The sequence below is a fragment of the Carettochelys insculpta genome, chromosome 21 (genome assembly GCF_033958435.1).
Source record: "Carettochelys insculpta isolate YL-2023 chromosome 21, ASM3395843v1, whole genome shotgun sequence".
Lineage (NCBI taxonomy): Eukaryota > Metazoa > Chordata > Testudines > Carettochelyidae > Carettochelys > Carettochelys insculpta.
Genome location: NC_134157.1, coordinates 17,551,400 through 17,567,619, shown reverse-complemented (window position 1 = coordinate 17,567,619; position 16,220 = coordinate 17,551,400). Strand labels below are relative to the sequence as shown.

At 46.6% G+C, this 16,220-nt stretch overlaps 1 protein-coding gene across 3 annotated transcripts in view; it reads right to left on the bottom strand.

The window, feature by feature from the left end:
* Positions 1-16,220, bottom strand: part of RXRA (retinoid X receptor alpha) — a 258,576-nt gene that overhangs the window by 17,350 nt on the left and 225,006 nt on the right. For all 3 annotated transcript variants that reach the window (XR_012648308.1, XM_075015044.1, XM_075015045.1), the window contains 4 exons: positions 12,444-12,573; positions 3,463-3,595; positions 1,272-1,363; positions 142-247 (listed from right to left, as the gene is read on the bottom strand). Coding sequence is in view for 2 of the 3 variants with exons in the window: in XM_075015044.1 (XP_074871145.1) it covers positions 142-247; positions 1,272-1,363; positions 3,463-3,595; positions 12,444-12,573 (461 nt within the window). In the remaining variant the exon portion in view is untranslated. The remainder of the gene's footprint in view (positions 1-141; positions 248-1,271; positions 1,364-3,462; positions 3,596-12,443; positions 12,574-16,220) is intronic.

Here is a 16,220-nt window from a genome sequence, read left to right as displayed (position 1 = left end):
GTGTGGGGAGGGGATACTTCTTGGAACTCTTTCCCCAAAGGAGCTTCTGGATGGCACCGTGGATAGGTCTTGTCTAGCCACAAAGAACAGGAGCTTGGTGCTGGCCCTGCCCATGGCAGCCCTCCATACTCACACACTCACCTTCCAGGTTGATCGGGGTATTTGTGCTTGCAGTATGCCTCCAGGGACGCGTACACCTTCTCCCGCAAAGCCTCCACCTCAGCGGGGTTGGACAGTCCTTTTGAGTCTGAAACACAACAAGGCCTCTTAGCTGAACATGCCTTTTGCAGCGCACTGGGCATTTCCAGGATGGAGACAGATATAGGAGACTGAGTATTAACTTATGTGTTGTGTATATCCAGAACCTCCTCTAATGTCCACCTAAGGGAAGCAGATATCAGGGCATTCTCTAAGGCCAGTGGCTTCAACCTAGTTTGATTTTGCACATCCCTACAAGCTGGGATCGAGAGTTGATCCTGGAGTTTCTTCTGTTGACCCCCCTCTGTGAGGATAGCTGGGTAAGTTGATTGTAGCTACACAACTGCCATTGCTAGAATGCGTATCTACAGTTGACTTTAATGTCTAGTATAGACGTGGCCTCAGGCTGGAAAGAGGGTAACTGACAGGTGTGGCCCTGAGAGTGTTGGAGGATATTGTGAAATGGTGATTCACACATGTTGGGGAGAGGAAATGCCCCTCCACAGGCTAGGGAGCTTGGAAGGTGAGAGACAGGAAAGTGACATTTCTCCGACAATGTTACCAAAATACAACTAGCGATACCCAAACCCATAGACCTAGACTTCCCAATGGCAACCTGAATGTCCTAGTGCAGTGGGTCCCAACTTGGGGTCTATCAACCCCTGGGGTCCATGAGGGTATTGGAGGGGGTCTGTGAAACAAATACAATAAAAATAGAAATTAGGTTTTAAATAAATTGCAAAGTTACAATCAATTATTTTTAAATGAAATATCTTCCAATAATGTTGTTAATTGCTGTCTGGAAAAAAAGAATTCTAGCTTGCGGTCTGTTTTTTCATTTAATGAAGCATACAGAGAGGCTAGAATTGGCTTTGATGGGGTCTGTGAATGGTTTGCGGGGAGTGACTTGGAAATGCATGCTAGTGAAAAGGTTGGGAGCCACTAAAACAGGTGATCTCAGACATGTTCCCATGTGTCCATAGCGTAAAACCCACAAGCATCACAGCTGGTGCTAACTGTCAGAGCACCGGCCTGCCCAAACAAGGACATTATGGCAGAGCAGCTGAACGTACCAGGGTTGAAGAGGACGATGGCTCGCAGGCAGCCCAGCTCTGTCTTGTCCATCTGCATGTCGCGCATTTTTGACACAAGTTCTGTCAGTACTCTGCATGGAGACAAATGTTCCATGGGTTCAGCTTTAAAAAAACGAAGCCCTAGGCCAGACCCCACACTGACGTGATCTGGAGTAGGTCTATTGAAGTCAATGGAACTGCACCAGTTTGTACCAGCTGAAGGTTTGACACCTTTCCCTTCTCCATTCTCCTGTTGCACAAAACTAATCCAAGCTGTGTGCCTCTGTTCTTCAGAATGATTTAGCAGGAGGTTTTGATCATAGACTCCTAGGGCTGGAAGAGCCCCTTGCCCAAACCAGGATGAACCTGAAATAAATCATCCCAGCCAGGGCTTTGTCGAGCTGGGAATTAAAGTCCTCCAGGGATGGAGATTTCACCACATCTTTAGGTAACGCACTCCCATGCTCCTAGTGAAATAGTTTTTCCTAATATCCATCCTAGACCTCCTCCCACCACAACTTCAGACAATCGCTCTTTGTTCTGCCATCCCTCACTACTGAGAACAGCTCCTCTCCATCCTCTTTAGAAGGCCCCTTCAGGAAGTTGAAGGCTGCTATAAAATCGCCCCTCACTCTTTCTCTTTTGCAAACTAAATAAGCCCAAATCCCTCAGCCTCTCCCTGTAGGTCATGTGTTCCAGCCCCCTAATCATTTTGGTTGCCCTCTGCTGGATGTTCTCCAATGCATCCACACCCTTTCCATACAGGAAAGTGCAGAAGTGGATGCAATACTCCAGATGTGGCCTCACCAGTGCCAAACAGAGGGGAATAATAGCTCCTGTATATCTGCAGGAAATACTCCTCCTAATGTGCCATAATATGCCATTAGCCTTCTTGGCTACAAGAGCACACTGTTGACTTATATCCAGCCTCTTATTCACTGTAATCCCCAGGTCCTTTTCTGCTGCACTGCTGCTTAGCCAGTCAGTCCCTAGCCTGTAACAATGCTTGATGCTGGAGAAAGGTAAATAATAAAAAGGCAGGTATCCAAAAGCAATTTCCTTTGCTGGTAATTTTTATTATCCCCTTTGCCCTTATGGCAGGTGTGTTTGTTCAAAATTCTTTTCTATTCCTTGCCCAGGTTTTCCTGTGAGATCCTACAGTGAAGTCGTGATCCCACTCCTCTGACCTCGCAGGAAATGAATACCGTCACCCAGCTCGCAAGAGGGACTCCTTTGCAAACTGAACAAGGCAAAGACCTAAGTCCCTGGATCGCAACCCAGCTATCTCTGAGAATCATCCAGGGCACACGATGCAGTCACAATGGAGCAGGGTTCTCGGTAATAATTGAGACAGAGAGTAGAGAAGTCTCATATTAAAACTTTTTGCCAAAGCAGGGGACGAAATGAGGTCTTAGGGCAGGAGCATGGCACCAGCTGGATATTTTTGGTGCTTTTATATTGTTCAGAGTGAAAATCCAATATATTGGTCCAATTAAAGATGAAAAGAGATAAACCATCTGGTGCTTTGAGGCATTAGAGCCAGCTGCAGCTCTCATGAAAGAGGTCTCAGTTTGCTTTGGGTGAGCAGGTCACAAAATATTCCAGGTTAGATGTTTCTGTGCATTTTAAAGGAGAGACTTGAGGTTTGAGGCCCAAGTGACATAGATACAGGTGGAACCTCTCTAATCAGGAACTCTCTCATCAGGTACTATCTGTAATCTGGAATGATTTTACTTAGTCAGACAGCCACTTCTCATGGGTATGGACAAGTTTCCCAAGGTTTCATGAAGTTTGATTACAGCCACCAGTCCTGACTGTGTTCTGTGCTATTATTTAGCTGTAATTAACCCCAAATGTCCCTAGTAAGCAGTGAAAGTGCTGGTAATGTGTAGACAATATTGACCTCATGTGGTCCGGCAAATTCTCTTGTTTGGCACAGGGCAGCTCCTGAGGGCACCAGACGAGAGAGGTTCAACCTGTAGCAAGTTTCCAGATGCACAGCCTGCCCAATGCACCTCAAACCCGGCATAAGTTCCACCCTGTCAATCCAAACCTCTACTTCACAGCTCATCCAGCACCCCTCAGCCCACACTTGCACACTCACTGCTGTTCCAGTCCCCTCCTCCCCCGAGCTCTGCCAATGCACCTCCAGCTCTAGACCCCTTCCACCACTTCTGGCCTCAGCCCCCACCTATCAAAGATGGCGCCGACCCCTGCGCTGTGAGCACTGTTCCGATGCACGTGGAGGCCGGTGGCCAGGAGGATCCCATCTTTCACCGCTATGGAACGGTGGGAGAAGGAGGCGATTAGAAGCTCGTTCCAGCCTGAGAGAAAGAACAACAAAGGAAGATGATTAGCACCGGTGGCTCCGCTACAACTGCAGGAATCAGGAATGCCACCTCCCAGGCACTAGCCTGCTGCAAGATGGTTGGAGGGTTCATTGCAGAACAGATCTTGGCTACTCTCTGCCAGCTTTTCTTCGGTAGCCGCCCTCTTGCAGGAATCCTAAGTCAGATGCCAAACAGTCAATGGAAAAATCCTTCCTAGTTCTCAGAGGGGAAAACTTAGTTGGTAGTAAATACATTTTAAAAAAAAATCTGTTGCCAGTATTAGGTAATAGAAGCCATGTCCTTTACAAACAAAAGGCTAGCAATAAGCAAATTATTCCCCTTTCCCACCCTCTCCGTACTGTCAGCAATATACCTGTGTATGTGTGTGTGCTCAACCAGGGAAAGGAACCCCACATATCTCATGTGGGCTGAAACCAGTGTTCCTTGCATGCTGAGCACCTGGGTGGCCACCCAGGAGAGATCCAGGAACTGCTCTGTTGAGTGGTAGAGCCCCCACAGTCTGCCACAGCTGCCAGCATGTGTCTAGTGGTGGTGCCCATCTACACATGCTTCAGTGCACACACATTTTATTCCACCCAGGGATGGAAAAATTAGAGGAAGCACTGAGTGATATCCACAACAGATTCCCAATAAGAAGCAACAACTAAACCCATGTGATCGGTTGTTTCCAAATAGTAATACTGCAAAGAAATCTCTCTGGGGACAGTGCCTGTTTTGGTCTTCCACTTAGATTGGAAAGTTCTTCAGGCCAGGGACCGTCTCTTTTGTTTTGGGACAGGTATCAGCGGGCAAGCCAGGTTAGTCTGTATCTGCCAAAACAACGCGGAGTCCTGTGAAGTGGGTCTTTGCCCATGAAATCTTGTGCCCAAATAAATCCGTTTGTCTTTAAAGTGCCGCAGGATTCCTTGTTCTTTGCTTTGGCTGTCCAGGGCCTAATGCAAAGGGAGCTCAAGCCCATAACTGGAGCCACCCGACTTTAGCAAATGAATAATGTTTTCCACGTGGTTCTCCTTCTTTACAGCATAGGTAGGTGTCTATTGAAAATTGTCACTGGAAGTCAGGCACCTTATACCTCCTGTGCTCAGATACTAAGAGGATAGCTACAGCTGGTTAAAAATGTGTATGTGGGGGGGGGGGCAATTTCATAAAAAATCCCCACATCTGCACACTCAATTTTTATAAGACTATCAAAATTCCAGAATCTCTTGATGCCAGTGTTTCCCGTTCAGTGAGCTCTTGGGCTGCCAACCATGTGAGATTCAAATGCCTCCCAGCTGATTGGCTGAGCACCTACAGCCAGCAGCATTTGTTTGCACTGGTGGTGCACATTTGCACATGACTCAGTGCACAAAGCAAAAGTTATTCTGCACACAGATGGAAAAAATTAGAAGGAACATTGCTTGATGCGCTCTACTGGTGTGCCTTGTAAACATCAATGGTGGATAAGAAAAGATGGATCTGCTAGTACAGCAGAGAGTCAGGACTGTATGGTGTAACTGCTTGGCTCTGCCATTGACTTGCCACATGACCTTGGATAAGTCACTTCATCTTGTGTGCCTCAGTTTTCTCATCTGTAATATAAGGCTAAGAACACTGTCCTGCCTCACAAAGGAGGCATGAGACTTACTTAATGTTTGCCCAGCACTTTGAGAGAGGAGCCTGAGACGTGAAAAGTGTTCGATTCCTTCATGTGATAGAGCCACCAACTGTTGAAAGCTGGAGACTCAATTTCCAGTCCCACCTCCAAATGCTGACTGTAACCTTACTCTGTTTGTCAGAGGCTGGGAAAGGCAGATAGGAGAGGGATCCCTTGATGATTTGCTCCCTCTGTGGCATCTGGCATTGGCCACTGTCAGAAGACAGGACACTGGGCTAGATGGACCTTTGGTCTGATCCAGTGTGTCTAATCAGTAGACATGTCCATTTCCAAAGAGAGGAGTGCATTGCCCTCTTTTGGTGCCCAGGACAACTGCAGCTACATGTCATCAAGCTGGAAAAGCAAGTAGTCTCAGAGGGGTAGCCATGCTGGTCTGTAACTTGAAAAACAACAAGCAATCCTGTGGCACCTTAGAGGCTAGCAAATTTATTGGATCATGAGCTTGCGTGGACTCATGACCTATGTGTTAGTCTCTAAGGTGCCACAGGACTGCTTGCTGGAAAAGCAAAACAGCCAAAGGAGAAATTCTTCTCTACTAACCCCACCATTCCATAGATCGGGGGTGAGCAAACTTTGTGCATTGGGCCCCACTTTTCATCCCTGCAATTAGCAGCTCCCCCTCCACCTGTCTAATGTAATCCAAACAGATGGGAATCTCGGTTATGTTCATATGAAAAAAAGCCCTTTCGGCATGTATAAGAAAATAAGCCTGTAGAACGTAAAAGCTTCATTAAGCGGTATACCAGCGTTAGTACACAGTCGTATTTCAATACTTTCAATGAGATGGATGAGCCTGAGACCCAGCAGTCAATCATGCTGCTCCCCAGCGTATGAAATTTCATGCCCCCACCAGGGGCCTGCCCCCGACTTTTCACATCCCTGCCATAGAAGACAGCGATGTTATGGAGAAAACCACTTCTGTTGGTCCAGGTATGCTTTTGAGTAGCTTGGTTAGGCAATGTCCTATTTACATACTTGTGTAATTCTGGGCTGTGAGCAACGTATCCATGAGAATTACACACAAGGGACAAAGCCCACTGTTTCTAAATGGCGATACGACGTTTCCACCCCAATTAAGAGAACACTTACATGACTAACTACAGGGAGGGATCTGGCAGCAGAGGGCTTTGTGACACTGCATACCACAAGAGGTAAGGAGGACACTATATGGAGGCCAACATAGGGAATACAGGTTGAACCTCTCTTGTCCAGCCATCTCTGGTATGGCAACATCCATAATCCACCATGATTATAGTTTGCTGCATGTCCACTTATCATGGGTCTGGCCAAGTTGCCCGTGGTCCCATAAAGTTTGTTTCAGCCACCAGTCCTGGCTCTCGGTGTTCTGTGCTGTTGTTCAGCTGTAATTTACCACTAAATGTCTTCTAAGAGCCCAGTAAGCAGTGGAAGTGTTGGCACTGTGACAGGCACTACTGACCTCCCATGGTAAATTCTGGGAAATTCTCTCATTCGGCACTGGTTAGGTCCTGAGAATGTTGGTCTAGAGTGTTTCAACCTGTACGCACAAAGCAGTCTTTCCAGCTGCGTGTGAACTCCTGAGAAGGGGAGAGGCTCGCTGGTATCCTGCTGGAAGATGTTGTGTGACCTTCCTCTGCGTATCTGTGCCATGTCACATCCTGATCCTCTGCAATTCCAGACCCAAACTTTGCACACTGCTTCACACAGTGAAATTCAGTCCTGGCTTATAGCCCCTCTCCCAGTTCAGTCCTCAGCAGGTCCAACACAGCACTGCCAGTACTTCTTAGCCCCATCCAATTGCACCCTGCCAGCCCTTGCCACTTCCTCACAGCAACCTCCCTTACTCCTCACGATAGAGAGGAGTACAGGGGTCAGCTGCCAAACCCTGACAGATCGATTTTGTGCGTCTCCACCATGCGTGTAAAACTGAACCACAGAAGATTGGCCCTGAGTGGTAATGTAGACATGGCCTTAGACCATGGGCCAGCCCACAGTCTAAGATGCAGGATCATCTCATGTTACCTCAGTGTTCCTAGTGGTAACTCAAACTTGGGAAGGAAAAACAACACGAAAAGCCGGTTTAAAAACTTGGATTTTTTCCCTTCCCCTTGAGAAGGTTCTAAGAGGGCGGATTTTAAATGATTAAAGATTACATGGCATGGCTGAGTGAGGGGTTGTCTAGCTCCTTCTCCTCTGAAGATGAGAGTTCCATTTAATTTTGCCACAGAGGATGCACGGGTGAATACAGCCAACGCTCTTAGCTAAATTTTAATACTTAAATATTTCATAGGCAGCTGTTCTCAGCAGGCCGCTCTCTGCACTCAATAATAGATAAAGCCACTAGTTAAAAGACTTTAGGGAGGTTATCTGAGGCTTCACTTGAGAGAGACACTTGGAGTTTGATTCTCTGTTGGAATCATTCCCAGTCCTGCAGTTCCAGGTCCTGGCGCTTTGCCTTCTGAGGTAGAACTGGCCTCCTTGGCACATGGTTAGGAGATGTGAAAACAAGAGTCAAGGGCAGTGCAACGAAGGAACTTATCATGCTCAGGCACTATAGTCGGTGGCTGCCTCTGGTCTTACCTCTTGGAGCAGTCCTGGTAAAATTCATCTCATCCAAATCGATAAATTTCCCAAGGCTGCCATACTGAATTAAGAGTTTGAACCGCGAAAGTCAATACAGATTGACAGCAAATAAATGTAGTGGTAAAGGAAGAATATTCACAGAAAATGGACTCTAAGCCAATCGGGGTGAAGGAAAAGGCTGGAGGGCCATTTGGCCTGGGCCTTCAACTACTCAGACGGGGCCTCAAATTTAGACAACTGTTAAACTGAAATAAAATATCAAGTAATTTAGGTTTCAAATACGGGTTTTGTTCCTTTTATTTTTAGCAAACTGAGGAAGACTGTCGATTTCAATCAATCATTCTCCTCTATGGCTTTTGTATGTAGTTCACACTTTGAAGATCCAATTTCTATAGCTATTTTCCCCAAATACTTGACCACTAGGAGGCTTTAGAGAAGCTTTTTTAAAAACAAGAAGAAGTCCTGTGGCACCTTATAGACTAACAGATATTTTGGAGCATTTTGAAGCTCCAAAATATGTTAGTCTATAAGGTGCCACAGGACTTCTTCTTGTTTTTGAAGATACAGACTAACAAGGCTACCTCTCTAATACTTTTTTAAAAATGAGATTTTTTGCATTTTTCACAGAAGGCCCTGTGTGTGCTTTACAAACACTATTAATCATCCCAGCTCTCCTGGAAACTGGGTGAAGTATTAGCTCATAGTGAGTAGCAGACCTGAAAATAGCACCCAGGAGTCCTGACTCCTAGATGACTGCTGTAACCAGCAGGTGAAACTGATGACTTACTGGGACAAGCTCACTGAATGCCAATGAAATTAAAACGTGAGAAATTCAAAACCAACAAATGGAAATACTTTTTTCAGATGTGTCCACAGATGTGACACATATGTGGAACTCACTGCCACAAGACATTATTTAGACCAAGAATTTCACACGAGATTGGCGATCCCTCTGATAATGTCACTTGGCCATATAATGATCAGAATCGCTCTATAAGAGCCAGGTAGTATTTATAGGAATAACAAGAATATGAGGAATTACAACATTTTTGCAAGTTTTTAACCTTCATGCTTTGGGTTTATACTCATTTGTCACTATTAGAGTCCAAGATGAAGATCTATCTAGGGAGATTATTCCACACCTGTCTACCGAATGCTTCCTCTAAAGCACCCACAATTTGCCACAGTTTGAGGGAGGATGCCAGACTCCCAAGTGGACCTTGGATCTCATCCAGTTTGGCAATGTCATGGCAACCCAATGGGTGTGTGAACATGGGCACCTCCTCTAGGATGGGTGCAATGGACTTTCTTTACAGTGTATCTTGTAGCTGTTCATTTTTGGAAACAGGCCTTCACCTAAAGAGTAAGGAACCTGAAATGGAGCAATATTTAGGTTTCACTCACCCGGACAGTGTTGTTTCTAACATAATTTTGTCCTGTTAGACTAAGGTTATTCCAGTTCAGGAGTGGAGTGCAAATGCTGTGGGCTTGTTGCTCCAGAAAAACATGCTTTGCAAAGAAGAAAACTGAGGGGGAGGGATGGGGAATTAGGAAACCTGATAACTCTGGAAATCTCCACCATAAAATATCCCACTGGTCTTTATCTCAGGATTTTATCCTGCCGTTCATCACCCGTGTATCTAGCCACCCGTCTTGTAAAAATTAATAGCAACAACAGAAATCTCCTTCATGGTGTCTCTGTATCTTCTCCCTTTGTGGGATAAACACTGCTTGAGTTCTCTTTTTAGTTATTTTTGTTGGCTGATTTGTGGCAAGTCAGTCTCACTACCAAGGAAAGGAGTTTCAGGAGGAAGGTTTTGCAGAGTTTCCTAAAGATACGCAGACTCTGGCCAAGTCTACACTATGGGGAAAAAGCGATTTATGATACGCAGCTCCAGCTATGTGAACTCTGTAGCTGGAGTGGACGTATCCTAAATCATTTTTTTCCTGCTCTCCCCACAGTGGGAGGTTGACAGGAGAAACTCTCCCATGGATGCCACTTACTCCTTCAACAGCGACAAGTACCAAGGTTGACGGTGGAGCACTGATTGTTCCATTCAGCATGGCCCCAGTAGGCACACTAAATCAAACCCTAGAAGATCGACCGCCACCGTGTCAATCTTCCGGCAATTGTAGATGTACCCTCTGGATGTGCATATTCTCTTCTGACCGTCTGGTCCTGAGGTGGATCTCTGTGGCTGAGAATACTTTTGTCCCCAGGTCTCATGCTGTAAATCCAGGTGCTCATAGTATCGAACCAAGATGTAAAGTATTCTTTAGGGATGAAAGATCTAATGCATTCCAGTCTGCTGCTCTGATCCCCCCAATAACTGCACTTTCTGCTCAGAACAAGAAACTGGCACCTCTCTGCTCCAAGATGCTATGAAGCTCAGAAGGGGGAGGGATAGCTCAGGGGTTTGAGCATCTGCCTACTAAACCCAGGGTTGTGTGCTCAAACATCAAGGGGGGCCATTTAGAGCACATAGGCTTTAAAAAAAATTCTAACAAACCAGCAGTCATGTAGCACTTTAAAGACTAACAAAATGGTTTATTAGGTGATGAGCTTTCATGCGACAGACCCACTTCTTCCGATCTATAGGATTTCCAGTCCAGACCCAGTTATATAGCACAGAGGTCCAAAAAAAGTTGCAATCAAAACTGACAAATCAAATATGTAGAATTGAAGGAGGTTCTGGGGGTTATTAAGTGTCTTGCCTGAGATAATTACAAACTTCCCTTCCTTTGATGTTTGTCATTACCTCAGGCAAGACACTTAACATCCCTCAAGCCTCACCCATCCTCCTTCAGTTCTGTGTATTTGATTTGTCAGTGTTTATTGATTTTTTTCTTTTTGGACCTTTGTGTTATATATCTGGGTCTGGACTGGAAATTCTATTGGTCTGATTAAGTGGGTCTGTCCCACAAAAACTCATCACCTAATAAACCATTTTGTTAGTCTTTAAAGTGCTACATGACTGTTGGTTTGTGTTGTTAGAATACAGACTAACATGGCTACCTCTCTGTTACTGAAAGAAAAAAATTGGTCAGTGATTGTGATAGGTCCTTCTGTGAGGGCAGGGGACTTGATGACCTCTGAAGGTCCCTTCCAGATAGATGTATCTCCTTGTTATTAAGAAATATTAGTATAATATGTACTTGGTAGCACTCGGATGCCCCAGTCAAGTTGGGGCCCCTGTCATGCTAGGCTCTGCACATACACAAAGATAGAGCCTCCCTTAAGCAATTCACACTGCAAGGAGGCAAGGCAAATAAAGTAGTAGTATTCTCTCCATTTTACAGATGGGCAACAGAGGCACAGAGACTTATTTCAAAGGGGGTTTGGTACCTAAATACCTTTAACAATCTGCACCTAAGTTACTCATGCAACGTCACACAGAAAGTCTGCAGCCGAGCCAGAAAATGAAGCCAACTTTCCCAAGCATCTGTCCAGCGCCTTAGCGCTCCAAGCAGTGCTGTAACTCACCATTGCACTAAACAGAGCGTGGATTTCTGACTTTCTAAAACTTTTTAATTGTCAAGTACAGAGCCATGAATAATGGATGGCGTTTCAGGGTATTTATTTTCCAAATTCTTTCTTAATATCAACTTTGCGATTTGCTGAAGGCGATTTTAATACTATAATATATCCATCCACTCTGAATATGCAGGCAAAATACTCTGTGATGACAAGCCAAAGCCTCTTCAATCAGACATATTTACCTTATCTGACAATCAGAGCTATGCACTGTCATGCCCAAACCCGCACCTGCCAAGTTTTAGTTTGAGGTTCTCACCCTTCCCAGCTCTGTGCATACCTTCCGGCATTTGTTCAGTAACCTACACAAGGGGAGAGGGAATTTCTACACCCTCTCTGCTTTGAGCCCCTCTCCATGCGCTCTTCGCACAGAGAGGCGATTCAGAAGGAATTCTGAAGAACTGTATTTTTATCTTGGTGGGTAGGAAAAAATGGGTAATCTTCCCCCCATCCCCAGCTTCTGTTTTTTAATGGTGATCACACGTTTGTGAAATCTGGCAGAGGCTCCGGGTGGGAGGAGGAGGAGTGAGGATGTGGTGTGTTTGGGGGAAGGGGAGGTATGGTGGAAGGGTTGGAGTGGAGTTGGGTGGGGTGGAGCAGGCACAGGAAGATACATGGGGCAAGGGAGGGGCAGGCCAGGTACAGGAAGAGACAGGCTGGGGGGCTTGGGGGAAGAGGCAGAGTGGTGGCAGGGCCTGGGGTGGTGGGCTGTCAAGCCCTCCCCTTCCCCACCCAGCTACAGCAGGAGTCAGCACCTATGCATGGCTCCAGATTTCACCAACCTGTCCAGCTTCTGATACTGTTTCATCTTTTTGAAGAGGAAATGAGATTCTTCGGCTGACCGGCCAGTGGCTCAACCCTTTGGAGCAGGCTCAGGGATGAATTATGTAATGGTATTTAAATCCTTCTTAGCAAAGGAATTATTAGTGACTAAAAGTTGGAAGCAACTAGTAGTCCCCAGGTTGCAGTGTACAAACTAACATTTGCCCCACACAAAGCATCCAAAGCACACAGAGCAGCCCGGAGGAGATCCTTCCCCTGAGTTCCCGCACTGAGATCTCTCTTACCTGCTCTGAGTAAGATGACTTGGTCATCCAACGGCAGTTCTGAAAAATGGGGAATTCTCTTTGCCCATTCCACCAAGGTGAAGAGCTGTTTATCTGCTGCTTGGCATATGTTGGTTACCGGGTCATTGGGCTGCAAAGAAAAGAAGACTTACAATGAGGCACAACAATGTGGTGTGAGGTCATGAAGAAGGATCCAATGGGATCCTCTCTGTCTGAGGAAGCTGAGGAGCAAGATTAGCTCTTTCACACACTCACTACACCGCAGGAGAATCACTCCAGGTTAAGAACCAGGAGTCTGGCTCAGCCCCCCGGGCCAAGCTAGGGATTTCACTACAACAGTACAGTTCCAGGCTGCGGGGTGGCAAGGGCAGAAGCTGGTTTGCCTTTGAGGAAGTTTCACGCGATGTACTGTCTTAGCCAGTTGAAAAATGGAAGGTGACCACCCAGCCACACAAAATCCTCAGGAGTTCTGAAACCAAGGGTTAACGGATCAGTCCCTAGATTGGGGTCGGTAACCTTTCCGAGGCAGAGTGCTGAAATTTGACCTTTTGACCACCAGGTACAGTCCAAGTGCCAGTGATACCTTTTAAAAATGATTAACAGCCCCACTTGCAACAGCATCATTAATAAATGAAGATGCAGAGCTTTCCTCTGTAGGGGGTCATTGGTAACATTAGCTGATCTTTTGGTAACCCACAGGTGGCCTGGCTTGGAGCAAGCTCTTGGCTGCAGACGGGGAGAGGGGCAGGGCTGAGTTCCAAACTTGCGTGTCAATGAAAAAAAATCAGCTCCTGTGCCACTCTTGGCACCTGTGCCGGCGGTTGCTGACCCCGTGTCCCAGACACTACTGACCTCCCATTGCACAGAGACCCAGAAGGTGGGAGGAGGCATGACTAACCTGGCAAAATCTGACCTATAAAGACCTTGCCAGAGCCTCAAGAGACCAGGTAAACTGGTTCTGTCATGTTAAGGGGGCTGAGTTAGGTGGCCTAAGGGAACCCTTTAAAGCAATCTACCCAATTCTGGAAGCTCAGCGTGCCTGTGTAGAAGGGGGTCACTGAGTCATATGATGGGAGGGCAAAAGAAATAATTAAGGGGCTGCAGCAAATGTCCTATGAGGAGAGGCTGAGGGATTTCAGCTTATTTAGTTTGCAGAAGAGAAGAGTGAGGGGTGATTTAATAGCAGCCTTCAACTTCCTGAAAGGGAGCTCTCAAGAGGATGGAGAGAAATTGGTCTTAGTGGTGACAGTTGGCAGACCAAGGAGCAATGGTCTGAAGTTGCAGAGAGAGACGTGTAGGCTGGCTGTTAGGAAAAACTATTTCACCAGGAAGGTGGTGAAACACTGGAGTGCGTTGCCTAGAGAGGTGGTGGATTCTCCATCCCTAGAGGATTTTAAGTCCCAGCTTGACAAGGTCCTGGCTGGGATGACTTAGTGGGGCTTGATCCTGCTTGAAGCAGGGGGCTGGACTAGATGACCCCTGAGGTCCCTTCCAGCCCTAGGATTCTATGATCTGTGTTACAATGACACCTGAAGGGGCCAGTGGAGATCGTGACCCCAGGTGGTGTATTGACTCTAAACAGACAAGGGGGGTGGGGTGGGGAGAAGAGAAAGGTACATGTCTTGTACAAGGCAGGCCAGCAGCAGAGTCCAGAGCAGAACAGAAGTGTTCTGAAGTCCACTCTGATGGCCTATCCACCAGAGAGACGTCCCAGTGTCTGACTCCAGCTCAGCAATGGGCAACCTAGCAGCCCTCCTTCAACTCAGTGAGCCGCAAGACTGTCGTAACCAAGGTGGTCTCCCAGGACGGGGTAGTTTTGCTAACTGAAATTGTGTACCTAAAATCTGCAGGGTGTGCCAACTGAACCATAGCAGACCTTTGACTGGCTGCAGAGGAAGCACACGGCTCTCATCCTGTTCTGTGCAATCCACACACGCTTCACTTCACTTCATGTGCCCCGGCTTTACAGGTATGTCACATTAGTGATGCCAATAGTTAAACAATGGAAACCAGGGACTCTGGCAACCCTGTGCACGGGGTGAAGGGTAAACAACTTATCTCATGGGTCACATGTAGAACCCTGATGGACTGCAAGTGGAACCGTTGACGTGTGCCGAGTGCCAGAATGTTGTAATTCAACAAAACACAACAATGGGGGCACTACTGCAAGAGAAAACATTTCCCTTTCAAATGCAACCCCCTAACAAAAACCATCTGCTCATTTGTTGGACAGGCAGCCTAAACAGACCAAATCTCTGTTTAAAGGAACTGCTAACTGCTCAAGCGGGGTTGCAATTACAGATCGGATGAGCTTGTCCAAACCTCTGGAGAAAGTCAGAAAAAAAAAAAATTGTCCACTATTTATTTTACAGGTTGGATTGTGTATATCTATCTATAGAGATACCAACGCGCGCACACGCACACACACACACACACACACGCGATTATACTTCTCTATATGTGTATTTGTCCGGGTGTGTGTCTGTCTGTTCACACCCAGCACCATCCAGCTCCATTTAGAAGACACGCCTTTTAGAGAAACGGTGACCCTCAACTGTTTGGTTTTGTACACAGCATTTTAATGGTATATATCATTAATCATATTACCTTTGGAACTTATGGGAAAATCATACTAATATGTTGCAACCTATAAATAACACATAGTATAGTGCTAGCTTTCCATTTTGAGACAGATTCTGCTACCTTTACCCACATCATGTGCAGAGATCAAGAAGGAAATATTTCCTGATTCAACAAATGGCCAGATGTATGCTGGTGATGGATGGCCCATTGCTTGGAGCTGGTAGAGAAAATTCTCTAAGCGACTGACTGACATGCCTCGTTCACCTTCTTGGTGTCATGTTGATGGCCAGGTTTCGGAGCAGGAAAGAATTCCCCCTCCACCACCACCACAACCCAGTTGAGATGGGCTGAGACCAATGATCCCTGTAAGCTGAATGCTTGGGCGGCCACCTAAGAGAGAGTCAGGTGCCACCCAGCTCATTAGCAGAGTGCCCACAGCTGGCGGTGTGCCTTTCTATTGGTGGTGCACATCCACACATGCCTTGGTGCACAAAATACATTCAGCCCATGCATGTAAAAAAAAAAAAAAAAACAGGGAACACTGGCTAGAGCCAGGGGCATTTCACCTTACTCTGCAGCATGGGGTTGGAATTGCCAGATGGGATCATCTGGGCACCTCTCACTTCATCAGCCACCAATGCAGGGGCCTCACGGCTTGGTGGCATCTTGGTTTCTCCTGGTCCCTCCCTTGTGACACTCCGTTTTGTCTCCTGAGACCAAGCCTGTCAATTCCAACTCCACCTAGAGGCACCTGGGCTCCACCTAGAGGTACCTGGCTGACATTTAGTGGCCTGTGCTGAACAGGAGGTCAACGTAGAGCAGCAGTTCTCAAACTTCACTGCTCCGTGACCAGCTTCTGACAACAAAAATTATCACATGTTCCCAGAGGGGGCGGGAGGGAAAATCAAAGACCAACCCTGCCTGAGCCCCACCATCCTGGACAAGGGCAGGAGCAAAGCTGAGCCCAAGGGCTTCTGGGTGAGGGGGCTAGTGCTTCAGACTTTTTGGAGCCCAGGACCAACACCAGCCTTAGTGACCCCATTGAAATGGGGCTGTGACCCATTTGGAGTCCCCATCTGCAACTGAAGGACTGCTGAGAGAATCTAGTCCTCCCTTCTGACCACGAACTCAAACTATGAAACAAGCCCTCTTTTGAAAGTTCAACCATGACTCTGTGGTTCAGATTGTGACCAG